The sequence below is a fragment of the Musa acuminata genome, chromosome BXJ1-6 (genome assembly GCF_036884655.1).
Source record: "Musa acuminata AAA Group cultivar baxijiao chromosome BXJ1-6, Cavendish_Baxijiao_AAA, whole genome shotgun sequence".
Taxonomy (NCBI): Eukaryota; Viridiplantae; Streptophyta; class Magnoliopsida; order Zingiberales; family Musaceae; genus Musa; species Musa acuminata.
This window is the reverse complement of record NC_088332.1, coordinates 8,745,716-8,761,570: the sequence shown is the minus strand read 5'-3', so window position 1 is coordinate 8,761,570 and position 15,855 is coordinate 8,745,716. Positions and strand designations below refer to the sequence as shown.

The 15,855-nt window shown below is 44.1% G+C and overlaps 4 protein-coding genes across 7 annotated transcripts; 2 read left to right on the top strand and 2 right to left on the bottom strand.

Annotated features, from left to right (window-relative positions):
• Positions 1-1,231: 1,231 nt before the first annotated feature.
• On the bottom strand, positions 1,232-4,555 carry LOC135677688 (metal tolerance protein 7-like). Of its 3 annotated transcripts, none has more exons than XM_065190059.1 (6): positions 4,225-4,555; positions 2,876-2,976; positions 2,504-2,749; positions 2,262-2,342; positions 1,960-2,190; positions 1,232-1,870 (listed from the first exon to the last, which is right to left on the bottom strand). In XM_065190059.1, the coding sequence occupies exons 1-6, from the start codon at positions 4,400-4,402 to the stop codon at positions 1,526-1,528; spliced, it is 1,182 nt and encodes a 393-aa protein (XP_065046131.1). In that variant the 5' UTR covers positions 4,403-4,555; the 3' UTR covers positions 1,232-1,525. The 3 variants fall into 3 exon arrangements, with proteins under 3 accessions (XP_065046131.1, XP_065046132.1, XP_065046133.1); XM_065190060.1 differs by lacking the exon at positions 4,225-4,555 and adding an exon at positions 3,063-3,388; XM_065190061.1 differs by lacking the exon at positions 4,225-4,555 and adding an exon at positions 3,144-3,387.
• A 1,268-nt stretch (positions 4,556-5,823) lies between these two features.
• LOC135676047 (ribulose bisphosphate carboxylase small subunit, chloroplastic-like) lies at positions 5,824-7,052 on the top strand. 2 transcript variants are annotated; one of them, XM_065186823.1, is made up of 3 exons: positions 5,824-6,179; positions 6,269-6,400; positions 6,500-7,052. In XM_065186823.1, exons 1-3 carry the CDS (start codon positions 5,997-5,999, stop codon positions 6,806-6,808), a joined length of 624 nt encoding a protein of 207 aa, XP_065042895.1. In that variant the 5' UTR covers positions 5,824-5,996; the 3' UTR covers positions 6,809-7,052. The 2 variants fall into 2 exon arrangements, with proteins under 2 accessions (XP_065042895.1, XP_065042896.1); XM_065186824.1 differs by having other exon boundaries at positions 5,848-6,179; positions 6,578-7,052.
• Positions 7,053-9,599: 2,547 nt separating this feature from the next.
• On the top strand, positions 9,600-11,413 carry LOC103987400 (uncharacterized). Its single transcript, XM_009405692.3, has 4 exons — positions 9,600-9,758; positions 10,060-10,268; positions 10,383-10,446; positions 10,651-11,413. The coding sequence occupies exons 2-4, from the start codon at positions 10,099-10,101 to the stop codon at positions 10,930-10,932; spliced, it is 516 nt and encodes a 171-aa protein (XP_009403967.2). The 5' UTR covers positions 9,600-9,758; positions 10,060-10,098; the 3' UTR covers positions 10,933-11,413.
• Positions 11,414-15,100: 3,687 nt separating this feature from the next.
• Positions 15,101-15,541, bottom strand: LOC135675442 (protein NEGATIVE REGULATOR OF RESISTANCE-like). Its single transcript, XM_065185596.1, has one exon. The coding sequence runs from the start codon at positions 15,539-15,541 to the stop codon at positions 15,101-15,103; it is 441 nt and encodes a 146-aa protein (XP_065041668.1).
• Positions 15,542-15,855: the final 314 nt, after the last annotated feature.

Below are 15,855 nucleotides of genomic sequence, written 5' to 3'. Positions count from 1 at the left end.
ATTTCTTTGACCAAAAGTTATGCACGTAATATCACGTGTCGTAACAAATATATATATAAAGGATATTCGATATATATATATATATATTTTTCGATTCGATTATAATAGACTTGATAATTTTATTTTGATTGATTTTTATAATAGTTTTAGTTATGTAAACATAGACCGTATAAAATCATCATATAGAGGTAAAACTATTCGAGAATAGGTTATCTATACAATCATTTTAAAAAATTTTACTCTATAGAATAGTATGAAGTATCACCAGTACAACACCCTTGAGCTATTGGGTTGACACATGATTGATGGGTTTCGGAGTATTGTCTAGGATTGATTACTATCTTATTCCACAATGGTGTTATATGATTACTTGTGGAGACTTTTGGTCTAACGAACCACCTTAGACCCTTTGTCGCATATTTGTTCAAAACCTACAAAGTTTACCTTTGTAATCTACATTAAGTGTTTGGTAAAATGTTACTTGTGAGATTCTAAGTTAATACTTCTTTTAACCTATCTTTTCTTTTGTAAGTCCTTATAAATTTAACCTATCTTTTCTTTTGTAAGTCCTTATAAATTATAAGAGATTTTGAGAAGACCTTGTAGACGGACACGCAAAGATATTATATGACTTAAGCAAAACCAATTTAAGTCTGTGATATGTTATCAGAGTGAGACAAACACACTTAAAAATATAAATATTGAGACAAGCAAGGCATTCGAGTATGGTATTTAAAGAAATAACCAATCCATTACGCAAGAGATACCACGAGGACAAACAAGTTAGAAAAAATATATCGCGTATAAAAATTGAGATGACTGAGTTCGAGCTACGACTCAAAAGTTAATCGATACTCAATGTCATATAGTATGAAAAATTTCTCTTTGATATAAAAAGAAAATATTTATAGGAAGTTGAAATGTATAGTACATTCAGCCTGTTGCTATGCCTTAAAGGACATAATATAAGCTATATTAATGAAAGATGATAATGAATGAATGGTAATCTCGAATAAGACAAAAAGAAAAATTACTTCGACAAAATAAATATCTTTAAGAGAAAAATCTCGATACTATAAAAAGAATTATGTACAATGAATCACATAGGATGATAGCTTAAGATAATAACTTTATAATAGTTAATGGACTAATATGTTGGTAGACTCGTTATGAGATTAAGTAAAAAAGTGATCCTAAAGAACATCAAAGGAAGACACACCTACAGCAAATATAAATAGTAACAAGGATGTCTGACATTGTCTCTTTAGTAAAGTATATGCATGGTGTAATGTCACTCGTCAATGTCAACAATGGACTACGCTTGAGATAAAAACAAATGCGACAAAGAAACAAAGAACTCGTTAATGTTTGGATTTATATCTTACACGATCTTGACCCTAAAGATTTGGATTTCCCCACGGAAGAAGAAGATGCGTTCCCTTCCCCGTGGGCTTATTGAATAACGGCGTATCATCTTGATAATGAACTAAAGAGAAAGCATCAGAAGATAAAAGGTCTGATCAGTTCACACCTTGGCCTTGTGTTCAGGCCTGTGAGTGAACTCGAAATCTACGTGCACGAAAGCACGCTCGATCTCCGGAATCTGCTCCAGCTTTTCTTGCAGTGACTCGCCGATGTCATGCGCCTGGCTCAGCGGCATGTCTGCAGGCAAAACTATGTCCACTTCGGCAAAGTAATACGATCCGAACGTGTACGCTCTCACCGTGTCGATATGCTTGATCTGTTGATGGTGATTCCAGATGAGGTAGGTCAACTTGGCCAAGAACTCAGGCGGTGCCGTTCTTCCGATCAACAGCCACACGTTCTCCAGTACAGTCTTCGCCCAGGTGCTGATGGTATACACCGCTATCTGCACCATCATCGAACGATTAAATCGTGATTTCTGCATGCAGTTTCCCGGATTGATTTCAATACTTAAATGCTGGCAATCGAACTCACCAGTGTGGCACCCACCGGGTCCATCCACCAGTAGTATCTCACCGCAAGCAAAGATGTGACCAAGCCAATGGAGTTGGTGATGACATCAAAAAAATGATCCTGTGCATAAGCTCGCACGATTTCGTTCTTGAAGCTACGACAGTAGAGCATGAGGAAGAATTTGACCACCGTGACCGACGACATGCTGCCGACCATCCACAACTCCTTTTCGTGATCGAAAGTAGGGTGCTCCTGCAGGCATTTATGATGAACATAAATAAGAGACCGTAGTAGGAAATCTTGCATTCTGATACACGACGTACCTTCGTGATAAGTTGTCTGCCAGACTCTAACAGCACTTGCAGACCAAGAGTGCCCATCACAGAAGCAAAAACGATGATGCCCTGCACAATAACAACAAGCTGGTAGGGATGAAAAGAATTTTCATGGTTGTTGCTGAGGCACCGTAGAAATCGGCAAGAAATTTGTATGTTTGGCATGCGGCTACGATGCATCTAACTGTTCCTCGAAAGGAGGAAAAGATTTTGCCGGAGGATGGACTTACCACAGGTTGCATTCGATTCTTGCCGATTGGGTAGCTATACTGATTAGGCTTTTTCATGGTATATGAAGTGAACCACAGAATCAGTCCCGACATAAGATCCAGCAGGGAATCCAGAGCCGAAGCGATCACCGCCATGGATTTGCTTTCGACGCATGCTAATACTTTCGAAGCGAAGAGGATCAAGTTCACTATATTTGAAACATTGATCGCGAGCCTTTCGCTTCTTGCCAAGTCGTTTAGCTCGTCCTACGTAATTGCAGAAGGAAGAACTCGTACTTAACATGAAGCTTCCACGAATATATACAACTTTCCATGCTTGAGCATCGTGGACGGGACAAGTAGAAGGGTGCAGCGAGAAGAGAGATGAAATACCTGTGTGGGTGCTTCTAACTCGGTGATGCTTTCCATCTCACTGAATCCCTGAAGAAGCTTCCCTTGTTTCCTATAGTACTTTGCAATTTTCCTTTGATTGCCTAAGAAGATAAAATTGAAGGAGAGGAGTTAGCGTCATGTACACCATATAGCGAGAGTCTAAAGATTTCTTGCATACAACAGTAACCTTTCAAAAGATCATAATCTGTGACCATAAACATCGGGACAGAAACAACTTCAATAATTTCCTCTTCTTTCTTCTCCTCACCTTCAAGGAAAGTACGGAGATCATAGAGCACTAATGGCCCGACTAACATCGGACAAACTTGAGCATCACTCCTGCACATACATCTCTGTTTGAATTTGTGAAAGACTAATTCATGCGACAGCACTTAACCTGTGTTGTGTGTTTAATTTGTCTTTCCAACACCATCACACTAACTACAGTGTTTTGGAAGATGCGACCTGAGACGAAAGCTAAGAAGTAGCCCATCCGATCGATCATGAACCCTCAGACGCGTGTATCATTGACGCCAATTGTAGATGCATACTCGAAATCGCTCTCAGAATTTGCATCGTGTCCTGCAACTATGAGAAATCCCACTGAAGGAAAGAAGGACCGGGTTCTCGATTAGGAAAGCTATCAGCACTGCATGGTTGCGGGTTCCATAAGGATGATGTAGATGGGAATTTTGACCTTTGTATCGAATCAAAATATATTTATGAATCCATATACATCTGGACAATACAGGCTTATTGTATGAACAAATAAGAAACTGTTGCCTTTTTGTATATCAAGAAGAAAAAGAAGATTGTCATCTCTTGTTAGGTCTGAACTCTGCCAAAAGGGGAATAATTTATGCTTCTTCTACTTGGTTTTGCTAAAGATGTTTGGAGATTGGCTTGCCAACACCGAATAATGTTCTGTTGCTCCTCTACCATGAAATTGATCCTGCACACTCTATCCCTGTTCGAAACACCTTTTGGCTTCCTACATTGGCTTAGATCGATCTACCCATAATTATCTGGATCTTAAATGCTCGCACCATGTTGTTCTTGACTTACCAAACCACAGATGATTAGGCATATTGGATGAAGCGGTGACGGAACAATCTGTTTAACGATCAGCTTCTCTACAAAGCTCTGTCTTTTTATGTTAGGCTTTTGCTTTTAGATACGACCAAGACAGAACAAAACATATCAGATGAAGCGATCGACTCAAGAATGCCTCCCCAACCCACCGCTTGTGGCAGACATGCATCGAGTCATAAAGAGAACGAGAAATGGCGTCTACAGAAACACCTTACTGATATCTAAGATCATGGAAGAAGAGGAAGGAAGAGGCATACCACGGTATCTCCGGAACACGCTGGAGACGAGCGGCGGGTCCTTAGGGGCCTCCGGTAGAGCGAAGTCGCTCACATTCAGCCTCCAACTGGTCGTGGCCGCCGAGTCGCCCTCCTGCCTCATGGGGGACAGGAGCTCGATGCGGTAATCCGGCGGATCGCTCTGCCGCTCCAGCGCCATGACGACAGAAGACGAAAGAACAACCGGTGCACGCTCTCAAAATCGGATCAGAAGACCGTCCGATGGATGACGAAGCCAATGAGATGAGAAATGTTGCTTGGGAAAGGCAGGCAGGAGCGGGTGGAGTGGTTACGATCCAATGACGGTGCAGGTTGCCATGAACGTTTGCCTACATATATATATTTATCGTTCGTTCGCCGAACGGAAAAGGAGAGAAGAAAGAGACGTGGGGAGTCTTCGCTTTTGATCAGCGAGCGACACGCGGTGGCGTCGGTTGCATAAGCGATCAAAATTATCCGATAAGTATGGGATGCGGCAGTTGGGTTTAATATGGATAACGCCATGAGCAATCGAGAAGGCGTACGTGTGCCGCTGCGATGCGCCCCCATGGACTCGATGATCGGACCATTATCGAATGGAAATTGTAGCTTTTTCGAAATCAAGAAAGCTGGTTTGATCGGTAGATTTAAGATTCTAATGGTGCCGCATATCTGTAGTTTAGGCCGGATAAACCCAAGAATCAATCTCTATGTTGCGGACGTAATACTATTTGAGGGAATGATGAGGAGAGAATATGATTCTGATAGTGAACTCCACATCTTGTGCTTCCAGAACAGAAGTTTGGTGAAGAAATGGAAGCTGATACGAAGCAAACTACATGTTAAGTGGATCCCTGTTGTTTGGCCTTCTTCCTTCTCCTTCCATTATTATGTTGGAATATAAATGAATAAGAAGGCCATCTCTTTTTTTCTTATTTTTCCTTTTTCTTCACAGATGAAAAGCCATCAAAGCATTCATAGAAATCTCACCGACCATTCTTTTGGCATGACCCTGAAATATACCTGGGGACGTATATAAATGTAGAAATTGCCAGCCAACGAATGATAATGATAGTCCATCATCCCCATCGAGATGGAGAATTGGAAGGTTATGATGAGCTTGAGAGGAAGAAATTTGTGGACCGCGCTCGGTCGGCTAAGGATGGATTGATTACATGTGACATCACCTACCCATCGACGTCGAAGGACCGAGTAGTTCGGATCTCACGACAAACTCTTCCCAGCAACCTTTTCTGCTCTTGTTTTTTGCCATCAACCGTGAGATAAAAGCGATTTAATTACTATTGCAATCGTAAGTGAAGATTTTTATGTAGTGCTTAATCATGTAGGGATGCTCTGCATTCATTCGTAGTGTTGTCGTTCACTTCACGGAGATGTCGTATGCGGCATAGGGTGATCTTTGTTGCCATGCAAATGTGACACTAACTCTACAAAGCGAAAGAAACCGACGGCAGGAGAAGAAGATGGAAGAACGCAGGGGCATCACTCGTTGGCGGTCATGGGGATAAGATGAGACTTCGCACCAAAAGATAAGGATGTCATCCATTGCCTCGGTGTGTGGTCGCAGAGTGTGCATGTCACCCCCGACGAACGACACCGGCCGCCCTCATATGGATCCAAAAATATCATCATCGGAGAGGCTTCGCCTTATATATACAGGTCTGCTGTTGGAGCGGTGAGACCTCACGGCGAGCAGCCTTCTTCTTGCGGCTACGTCCGTCCGCGTGGCAAGCTGAGGAACGACAGCAAGAGGAATGGCTTCCTCCGTGATGGTCTCCTCCGCCGCCGCCGTCGTCTCCCGGGCTTCACCGGCTCAATCCAGCATGGTCGCGCCCTTCACCGGCCTCAAGTCCACCTCCGCCTTCCCGGTCACCAGGAAGGCCAACGCTGACCTCTCGCACCTCCCCAGCAACGGTGGCAGAGTCCAGTGCATGAAGGTAGCGAGCACTCTTCTCATGTTTGGCTTCTTCTCCTATTTTTCTCTGGAGCAGTGACCGCCCGTAATCACCATGGATGTCGTTGACAGGTGTGGCCGATCGAGGGCAAGAAGAAGTTCGAGACCCTCTCCTACCTTCCTACGCTGGTGGACGAGGTCTTGCTCAAGCAGATCGAGTACCTTCTCCGCTCCAAATGGATTCCCTGCTTGGAGTTCAGCCATGTAAGTACCACTTCAAAGGAAAGTGTAGTTAGACTATGCTTCCATGTCCAACCAACCCTCAGAATTTTTGGACTTTCTCGTACGATCGTCTGAGGGAAGCATGCCCGCATGCATTCTCACGAATACCGGTTGGGCGTGATGGGGGAGGGGACTGAACTCGACGGTGACCTTCAACAGGAGGGGTTCGTGTGGCGTGAGAACCACCGGTCGCCGGGGTACTACGACGGGCGCTACTGGACCATGTGGAAGCTGCCCATGTTCGGGTGCACCGACGCGACGCAGGTGGCGAAAGAGCTGGAGGAGTGCAAGAAGGAGTACCCCAGGGCCTTCGTCGGCATCATCGGCTTCGACAACAACCGCCAAGTGCAGTGCATCAGTTTCATCGCACACAAGCCCGATGGCTACTAGTAGGCAGCGTGGTGGTCGGCGCCTCCTTGCTTTTGCCTCGTCGTTCCCTCCATTTGCCTTCTTCCCACACATCAAATAAGGTTGTCCGACTTTTGTTTGGTGAAGACAACCCTCGTAATAATCATTTTATCTATGTACACATACAGAGACGCGACCGGAGTTGAAGATGTATTTGCTCACGGTCCATCTAAAAGCTTAAATGCTTCCAAAATATGTTTGCAGGCAGAGCTGCATCCTGGCTGAACCCATCCGACTTAAAGCAATGGGTCTGCACATACGAATAGAGGTAGCAGAGGTTTATATATTGTCCACACCATATTTGAATGCAGAATGCAAATGATGGTAAGGAGTTCTATTTTCTTGAAACAAAGGAACAAAATATCTCCCATCATGTATGTCGCATTTCAACAAACACATATGTCCTGTTCTTCTTCTTGGACGACGACACATCCATCTCCCGCCATTAGTCTTCTTAGCTTCCATCGACAGTGGCCGAGCTGTAGAGATAACTAACCATGGTGGCGTCAGACTAAATCTCGACTTGACTCGAGTACTTACTTCTCCACTCCGACTAATTAAAAGTCTTCGATCTGAACGTCCAATAAAATTATAGATCCTAAAATGGCCGAAAACAATGCAGAATTGGGCTTATGGTCGGGCCAGACTCACTCCGTCTTCTTCGATGTAGAAAGAAGCCCCATAAGACGAGAGACTCAAAGCAGGATCCTCATGGCAATCATTGGATCGACTCGGTCTTCTTCCCAAGGGCCAAAGCAGGCACCCAACACGACCATCATTCAGTCGATAGAGTAAGTAGCTTGGCATCCGCGATGTTGAACAACGTCAAGTCGGCGACAAATCCATCGTCAAGAATCATTTTGCCGCGGCACATTGGGAATATGATGATGAGTAGTAAATCTGAAGTCGTCATCGATCCGTCTCGGTACATGGTTTCGGGTCAAGCTCTCCCCCATCGGAACCATTTATTTAAGCACCAACTTAGCATGATGGTCCTCTCCACCCGACCAACCAGAAGACAAGTGGGTCGAAGCCAGCCTGTGACTGACCGTGAACTCCTCCTCCTGCCTTCCTTCGCCCCCGTGTTCTATTTAATGCAGACCCGTGGGACATGGTTCGGTGCACGCATCCATCAAACCTAAACAGAGGGCGACATTTGCACTAATCTAATGCCACGTGTATCAAAAGATTCGTGTTATAATCCGAGACCCTCCCGGAGACCCGACATGGACAAACATTTCCACGCAAGAAGCGCCGAGGCTTGTGAGATCCAACCAACCCCCGGCAACTATTTTAGCCTCTCACATGCGCGAGATGTGCATTGTTCTATCCCTTAGTGGGAAGACGTAGCCATGGTGGATTCCAGCTAGCCGATCAACGATCTCAGCGGCTCTCATCGTTTCGTCGTTACCGTGAGGGTCGGTGGAGGACATGGGATACAGGGCGTGGAGAATAATATTAATTGGCACATGAGCTGCATCGGGGCAAAACACAAGGATGGCGAAGGGGAAGACAACGCCAAACTGGGAAGGAAGGCTTCTTTTGCGAGGGGAGTGAGAGAGAGAGACGCATCACGTGGCTCGGTCGCCCGTATGACAGAGGAGATTTCTTGCCGGCGTTACTTTTGACGGAGACGTTACTCACTCACCATTCGTGAAGTATATTGCTCATCATTAATACCATATGAATTGTATGTAACACGAATAAAATCAGAAGCCGTGCATTTAAAGCAAATAAAAGAATAATGACGATTAAAGGGAAAGTTTTCAGTTTCCGAGAAACTCCAGCGAGGCTTCAGATGATGACGGACAGCGAGGCCACAGCCGTCGACGGGGCCCAAAGTCTCTGAGACATCGGCATCTTCTCAGTCCTCCGTGACGCTCCCAACATACTGCACACAGTAGATCGTGATGCATGATGGCGTGCGACATGCATCATCGCTCACATGCCAAAGCTAATTAAAAGTGAGAGACACATCGCGGTGTTTCCGGAAGCTACGGTAACAGCACATGATGGCCATCATCTCGATGTGGTTTGGGCCGAACATGGCGAGCCCAAATTGCCAACGTGACCTGATGTCACGTGGCGTTATGTGCACGCGCTCCCCCTTTGTGCGGTGGGCTCACCGCGCCTCCAAATGGAGCTGGTGGTGAGGTCACCGGCTCGCACATGTGCGGACGTGTGACTTGGGTCTCAGGCGAAGTCGCGCACGCGTCGTGATGGGATTGAGTATGGTGTGGAAATTGCATTCAAAGCGGTGTCGATTAACAGAGGTCATTCCATTTTAAGGATTCCGTCTTAGTCATGACAAATCCTATATTTGATTAATACTTTAATAGTTTCTATTTCAAGCATTCGTGTTTGAAGCTAATTTTAGCTCCATGACATGATCGTGGGGGTGTAAAAGTCGACTTAATCGAATAAATAAGATTATTAAGAGAATATATATAAATATATATATATAATAAAAAGTAAACTACTAGTGGATGCCCATAACGAGCAGAAGCGTCACGCAAAAAGAAGGGCACATACAATAACTGAAAGATATTTTCTCTTTTTTTTTCTTCGAGTAAATAGTGGTAATATAAAAACAAATTATAACGTGTGGGTTTCAAATCACGTGGTATAAGAAAAACAAATAAAATACGGAAGCTATCTTTCGATTCTTTTATTGCAGACAGGTCGTTGCCAACGCACCTCCTCTCCCCTTTTTTTTTTTTTAGTTTTTTTTTTTTTAATTTTTCTTTACATTTATTAATTTTTAAAAAGAAAATAAGTGGAGCCACATGCATTGGTTTATTCCATCCACTCTTTCTGTCTATATATCTCCTCCAAATCTCTTCCTTCCTCTCTTCCTCGGTCCTCTCCGTTCCTTTCTCCTTCTGGGGTTTCTCTGCATCTTCTCTCTCGCTAGTAGAGAGAGGTAGGCAAGGTAAATCAAGATATAATCTTTTCTTCTTCCGCTTATTCTTACTGAGATCTGATCCTTACGATCTCTCTCGTGGTATCATAGTCTGCTATATATGTCAAAGATGGAACTTTTGCTGATTTCTTATGGACCTTTCGGCTCTTGTTTTGTCAGAGTGAGATTTTTATGGTTTTCTGTTTTGAAATTTTTGGATTTTTTTTGTTCGATAATCTTTCCGGAAGCCTCTGAAATCTCGCTTACCTGTCTGATTTGGTGTATGTGCGAAGGATGGAAGGTCTTATTTCCTGGATTTGTGCATCTACAGGCGGTATAGTCGCGGATCTCGAGTTGGTGGGAGTAAAATATGAATCACTGGGCGATGCAGCAGCACAACGCTTTCGCCGCCTGCGAAGAAATGAGGGCCCCCTTCGCCGTTGCGGACCGAAAGCCCCCCGTGTTCTGCCCTAAGCCGCGCCGGCTCAGCCCGCTTCCTGCCTTCGCTGACCCGGTCCGACCCCTCCGTTGGCACTCCATGTATATTCCTCCTCTCCTCCTCGTTCTAAATCTTAAACCTCTGCAACAACAATCTGACTCTCTCTCTCTCTTTCCCTACATCTAATCCGTCTTTCTGCTTCTTGTTTTGTTCAGTCATCAAGCCGATTTCACTGATTTGAAGGCCGGGGCAGAACTTCTTGATGTATATCTAGCAAAGGTGAGATTTTTATTCCTTTTTTTTGTCAACTCGTGTAATAAATCGAACGAAAAGATCAACGAAAAATTCCTTTCTTATTTTCTATGATTTTGGTTTATTGGACAAATTCTTTTCAACATTTTTCTCGTAAAGAAGCGATTTCGAGGCTAATAAAGACGCATGGATTCATGTGATCTTCATATTCTGATATGGTATTTGTTGCAGGGTGGAGAAGAGAATCAGGTTGCTTCGTCCCCGCCGTTCTTTTGCGGCTCGCCGCCCAGCCGTGCTGCCAACCCGGTCGTCCACGACGCTCGGTTCGGGGAGGACCGCCCGCCGGCTCCCTTCGCCCCATTACCACTGATCCAGTCCGGCCCGCCCCTGTCCCCCAATCAAGGCTGCGCCCATGCCAAGTTTGGCCTTAAGCCGGCTGCCGTGCGCATCGAGGGTTTTGATTGCCTCGACCGCGACCGCCGGCGCTGCAGCGGCATAACCGCTGTGGCTTAAACATCCCCCCCGCACGCCCATGCGCTCCGTGCTTTCCTCTGGAGCGCAGTGCAGAATTAACATCAAGACATCAAAAGTAAAAGAAAAAGACCAACAACAATTAGGTGCTCTAAGCATAGCAAAACAAAAGGAGAAGAGCGTTTAAGGTAAGGAGGAGATCTGAGGTGATTTGGAAGGCCTTTCAACTTTTGTTGTAATTGTACATTTTCCTAGTGCCAATCTTTTCTATTTGGTAATCGGAGGGTGACTCTGTGTAGATACAGAATGAGAGTGAAGAGTGGGGAAGGCAAGCCTGTTGTTTTTGATCCATTCATTGGATTTCAGCTATTGTTAGGTGCTCTGAGAGAGAGAGAGAGAGAGAGAGAGAGAGAGAGAGAGAGCTTCTTTTTGAGCTTATTTGCTGTTCCCATTCCATTGTGTACAAAGATTTGGAATCATGAAACATGTAAATACTCATGATGTATAAAGTGTGCTTGAACCATGTTGTTCTGTTTGCCTCCCCTGCGTCTGCCTCTCTCCAGTGTCGTGATGTGATGCAGGATGAGCTTGATTCCTTTCGGAGGTGGTGCCCGTGCACCACCATTGTCGATCTGTGAGTGCTCTCGGAATATCTCGAGTTGAAACGATTGGGACTCGAGCTTCCACGGAGTACAATGGTCCATGGCCTTATCCACTCGAGCTACAGGTGTGGCTCAACTTAAAGAAGGTTGGATGATTCCGACTGAGGAGAACATGGGGCTGACGCAGCTTGCTTGGTGGTGGTGACCTAACAGACGGCACAGACACTGTGAACCACCACCACTTGGTGTAGGATTGGTTGATTTGTATGGCTGAGTGCTCCCCGAGTAATATGATTCCATGAAGATATCCATCAACAATTCATTCAATCACACTCGGAGTCCAAATGATGCATTAATCATCCACCACGGATGGCTGCTGCCCTGTCGCGTTGATCCCTGTGCATTAATTGGAGCAATAAAACGGAGAGGAAGGCGACGTCTAGTGTAATCGTAAGTTTCATCTAAACCCAAAGTTGGATCCTCTCGCATACTTTTCTAGTTGACTTTAGTCGAACAGTGTCAAGATTAAACAAGAAGAGACCTCCAACCTAGCATCGATAAGATCAATGGAAGAAAAAGTCCATTGGAAGGTTTATCACAGGCCTAAAGTTAAATCGACATGGATTTGGATCGCCAAAACACAACCATGGCAGCAGTAGGTGAAGCTAACCTTGAGATTTTTTTGTGCTAATCCACCACTTGCGTCATGTCAATCTTTCGGTAATGTTGTGAGGCGGCGGCTTTGTCTCGGAATGGGACCCGTGTAATTCGATGTTGAGAAGCAAGAGGAAAAGTAGTCGGCAAGTGCCGATCAAAGACTCCGTTGGTGGCTGTCTCCTATTTTATTCTCGATTAATTTATTCAGTAACATTTAATGGCATACGTCGATGTCTCCTATCATTTTCATTCCATATTTAATTAGTATTTGTGTATTATATATATGTATATCAAAAGAGATATTAAAGCTTCTAAATATTAATGACTCTTTCTCAACAATTTAAGTTTCTTGATTAATAGCACGATAGAGAAAACGAAAGTGGGAGGCGAACCAAAATACTTAAGCGAGAGATAACATAACAAACTCATCAGGCTTTTATAAGTTAATCATACATATTCCTCACTTCCGATATGGGACTAATGGGATGTTATTCTCTCTCTCTGATTTATTTTCTTTTCTTTTGACACATCGGCCTTTGGAGTTTCGAAAGACCAGCCACCCGCATGCCTTTAACGGTGTCTCCCTGAATCATTGAACCCATCTTTCGGCCCTGTGGATGGCTGTCGCTTTGCAGATTATGTGCGAGAGCCAGACATGCGAATCGTGGCGAAGTGAGTGCAGTGGAGTGGACATCCCGCTCCGACCCCATCCCTTCGATGTGCCATCTACCGCCAAAGCGAAGACGGCTTTCGACTCTGCGCTCCGAGTGGAGTGCAGTCCAAGGACGTGTGATTCCAGTCAAGTAGGTGATGCGACGGGAGACCTTTTTTGACCGGAGGTGGTGAGTTCAGCGACATACTTAATGTCCGAGATCCTACCGAAAGACGTCCGCAGCCTCGTGTCATTGAGTAGCCAAAACGATGAATCAGAAGAGACTGCGACGCACAGGCCTCATCTTCGTGATCAAGAATGGATCAACCAAGATGAATGCAAGAACGTATCGGTTTGCTAACATTTTTGCTTGAGTACACACACACAGACCACCTTCCAAAGAGGACGACCACACAAAGATTTCAGAATCAAACAGCCACATTTGCATAAAATAAATTAGACTTACAAGACATCATCAGCTAAACCTAATTTTGTCTCGTAGAACCTTCGGAAAGCAAGCAAGATATCAAGCAGAAGTAAACAAAACAAAACAATACAGAGCTTACAATCTCTGGTTTGATTGGTCCTTCCTGCTAATCATCATTAGGCCTCTTTCTTAAATTTCATCATCAAAATGAACCATGAAATCATTAAAACAGTACAACTGCTTAGTGTAGACAAAGTCACCACACAACACATCTATGTATAGAAGTTCTATAATGTCTCAAATATCATGTGCAGGTGAAGGTTAAAAAACCAAAATGAAAGATGCCAGAAGGTTTAGATTTCAGTCATTCTTTCATGACGGCAGACATCGGCGGAAAACTGCCATCATCAATGAAGAGAATGTGGCTGGCTGATGGGATCACCAACTCTTCTATTGCAGGGCTGTTGTTCGACAAGGATAGCAGAGTTACACCCACACATTTACAACATATCTCCTAATTCAGACTATTAGAGATGCACATAAACTGGAGAACTTGCCAACACCACCAAACTATTGATTACTTCTATTGTCAACCAATGAGAAACTCTAGATTTGTTTAATTATAGAAAACCGGAAGCTAAGTTGGATTAAACAACTGATTTATCGGATTTTATTTCTGCTGGATAGGCCTTCAATCATTGCTTTTTTCAGTCTTCCACCGTAGATCACCTTCTGAGATGACCATGGGTTTTTGGTTCATTAAGTCAGTTTCCTGTACATAAAAAAGGCATAGCATTTCGGTTCCTCGGAAAAGGCATCCTATTGCGACACAGGGGTTTTTGCTTATTCCGCCCTTCTCTTTTATCTACGTAGTGATGGTCTCAGCCAAGCTTCTCGCCTATCTCATTCCGCGGTGATGCCACAAGAATAAGTGAACCTTTATGCTGCAACAGAGTTGTGCTTTCTAAAAGTTGGATACCAAAAGCCTCGGTCGACAAAGAACAATTCGTCACAAGTCAGCACAACTAAAACAATCAAGACATTTTTACTAGTCTACAATTTACGAGCAAACTACACGAACAAAAGCCAAAATCTAGCGTATTTCACAATGTAATTCATATTGCATTTCTAACCTCGATGTCTAATGTATTAATAATATAGTTCAAATATGAAAATGTTAGTAATTCAGAAAGAGGAAAGGAAAAGGAAATGGAAGAATGCATAGAGAAGGGGAGAAAAAACAAAAAAAGTGATCCTAGAACTCCAAACATTGTAGGCATCAATTATACCTATAATTTTTTTTTCTTTTTTCCCTCGATAGATCTTATAAATTTGTACAGATAAATTAGCACTTCCAAATCCAAAGGATACATTTATATCCTACAAATTCAAGTAGTATGCCAATGAAAAGTGCGAAAGGTGGAAAACTTAGCAAAGTAAGCCTTGGAACATTGTTCAACAGTTGACCTAACAAAGAATCCTATGGCACCATGACTTTTAACAAAAGATGCCACCACGAATGCTCCCCTATACATTGTCATCAAGACAACTTCTCCTTATTTTATTTTATAGAATAATAATTATAATAAATCTTGTATTCTATTTATTTTATAGAACACATCCAATATTCAATTTCTCCGTACCTTTTAATAGATTTATGTCTCAAACAAAAGGATATTGTGTTCATAGTATTAGAAAAAACATCAAATGTCTATGAATCTCGTAGACAAAACACTACATTTATTCACATATAACGGAGTACCCAAGTATCTCATTCGACGAAAGACAACAGTACAAAGATAAAAGGAAAACAAAATAAGAGCCGGTAACATTACCGCCAAGAAGTTCGAGCTAGGGTGGTTACTTGAAAGACTAAGCGGGCGCACGGGCGCAGCGGGCGGTAGCCTCACCGCGGGGGCTCGCCACAGCCAAGCCCTCCGGCTCCGGGTCCGCGTTCAGATCGAGGCAACGCGACGGCTTCGCCGCGCTCTCCTCCGCAACCTTATCCGCGGCGCCACCGTCCCTGGCAAGACCGTCGCCCTGGAAGTCCTCCAACGCGAACTCGGGGCTCCACCTGGGCCCAGCGGGAGGGGGAGGGAGAGGCGGAGGCGGCTGCGGCCTGGCGTCGCTTCGAGCTCCTCCGCCGGCGGTAGCGATGGAGCGCGAGGCGTCGCGCATCCTGAGTAGGATGGCGAAGAACTCCTCGACCTCGTCGTCGGTCGCCTGAGGATCGTCCCCGGATGCTGCGCGCGGTTTCGACGGGCGGGGTTCGTCGTCGCCGCTGCGTCTCTTCCGCTTGGAGGAGGAGTCCATCAAAGGGAGGCTTGACGACGTTGCGAGCTTTCTATTGGTATGGAGACGGAGATCAGCGGAGCTTTCTATTCAGTTCCCCGAGTGGCGGTCGCTTCACTCTTCTCCTTGCCGAGGAAGAAGAAAATTATAAAGGAAAGCAAGTACCCAAAACAAATTCTTTATTCATCCTTTAAGGAAAATATCACACACTTATATTATATTATAATATATATATATATATATATATATATTACGATCGATTATTTATATCATAAATTTAATTAAAAATATTTAAAATCTTTTTCTCTCTCTCTCTCTCTCTCTCTATATATATA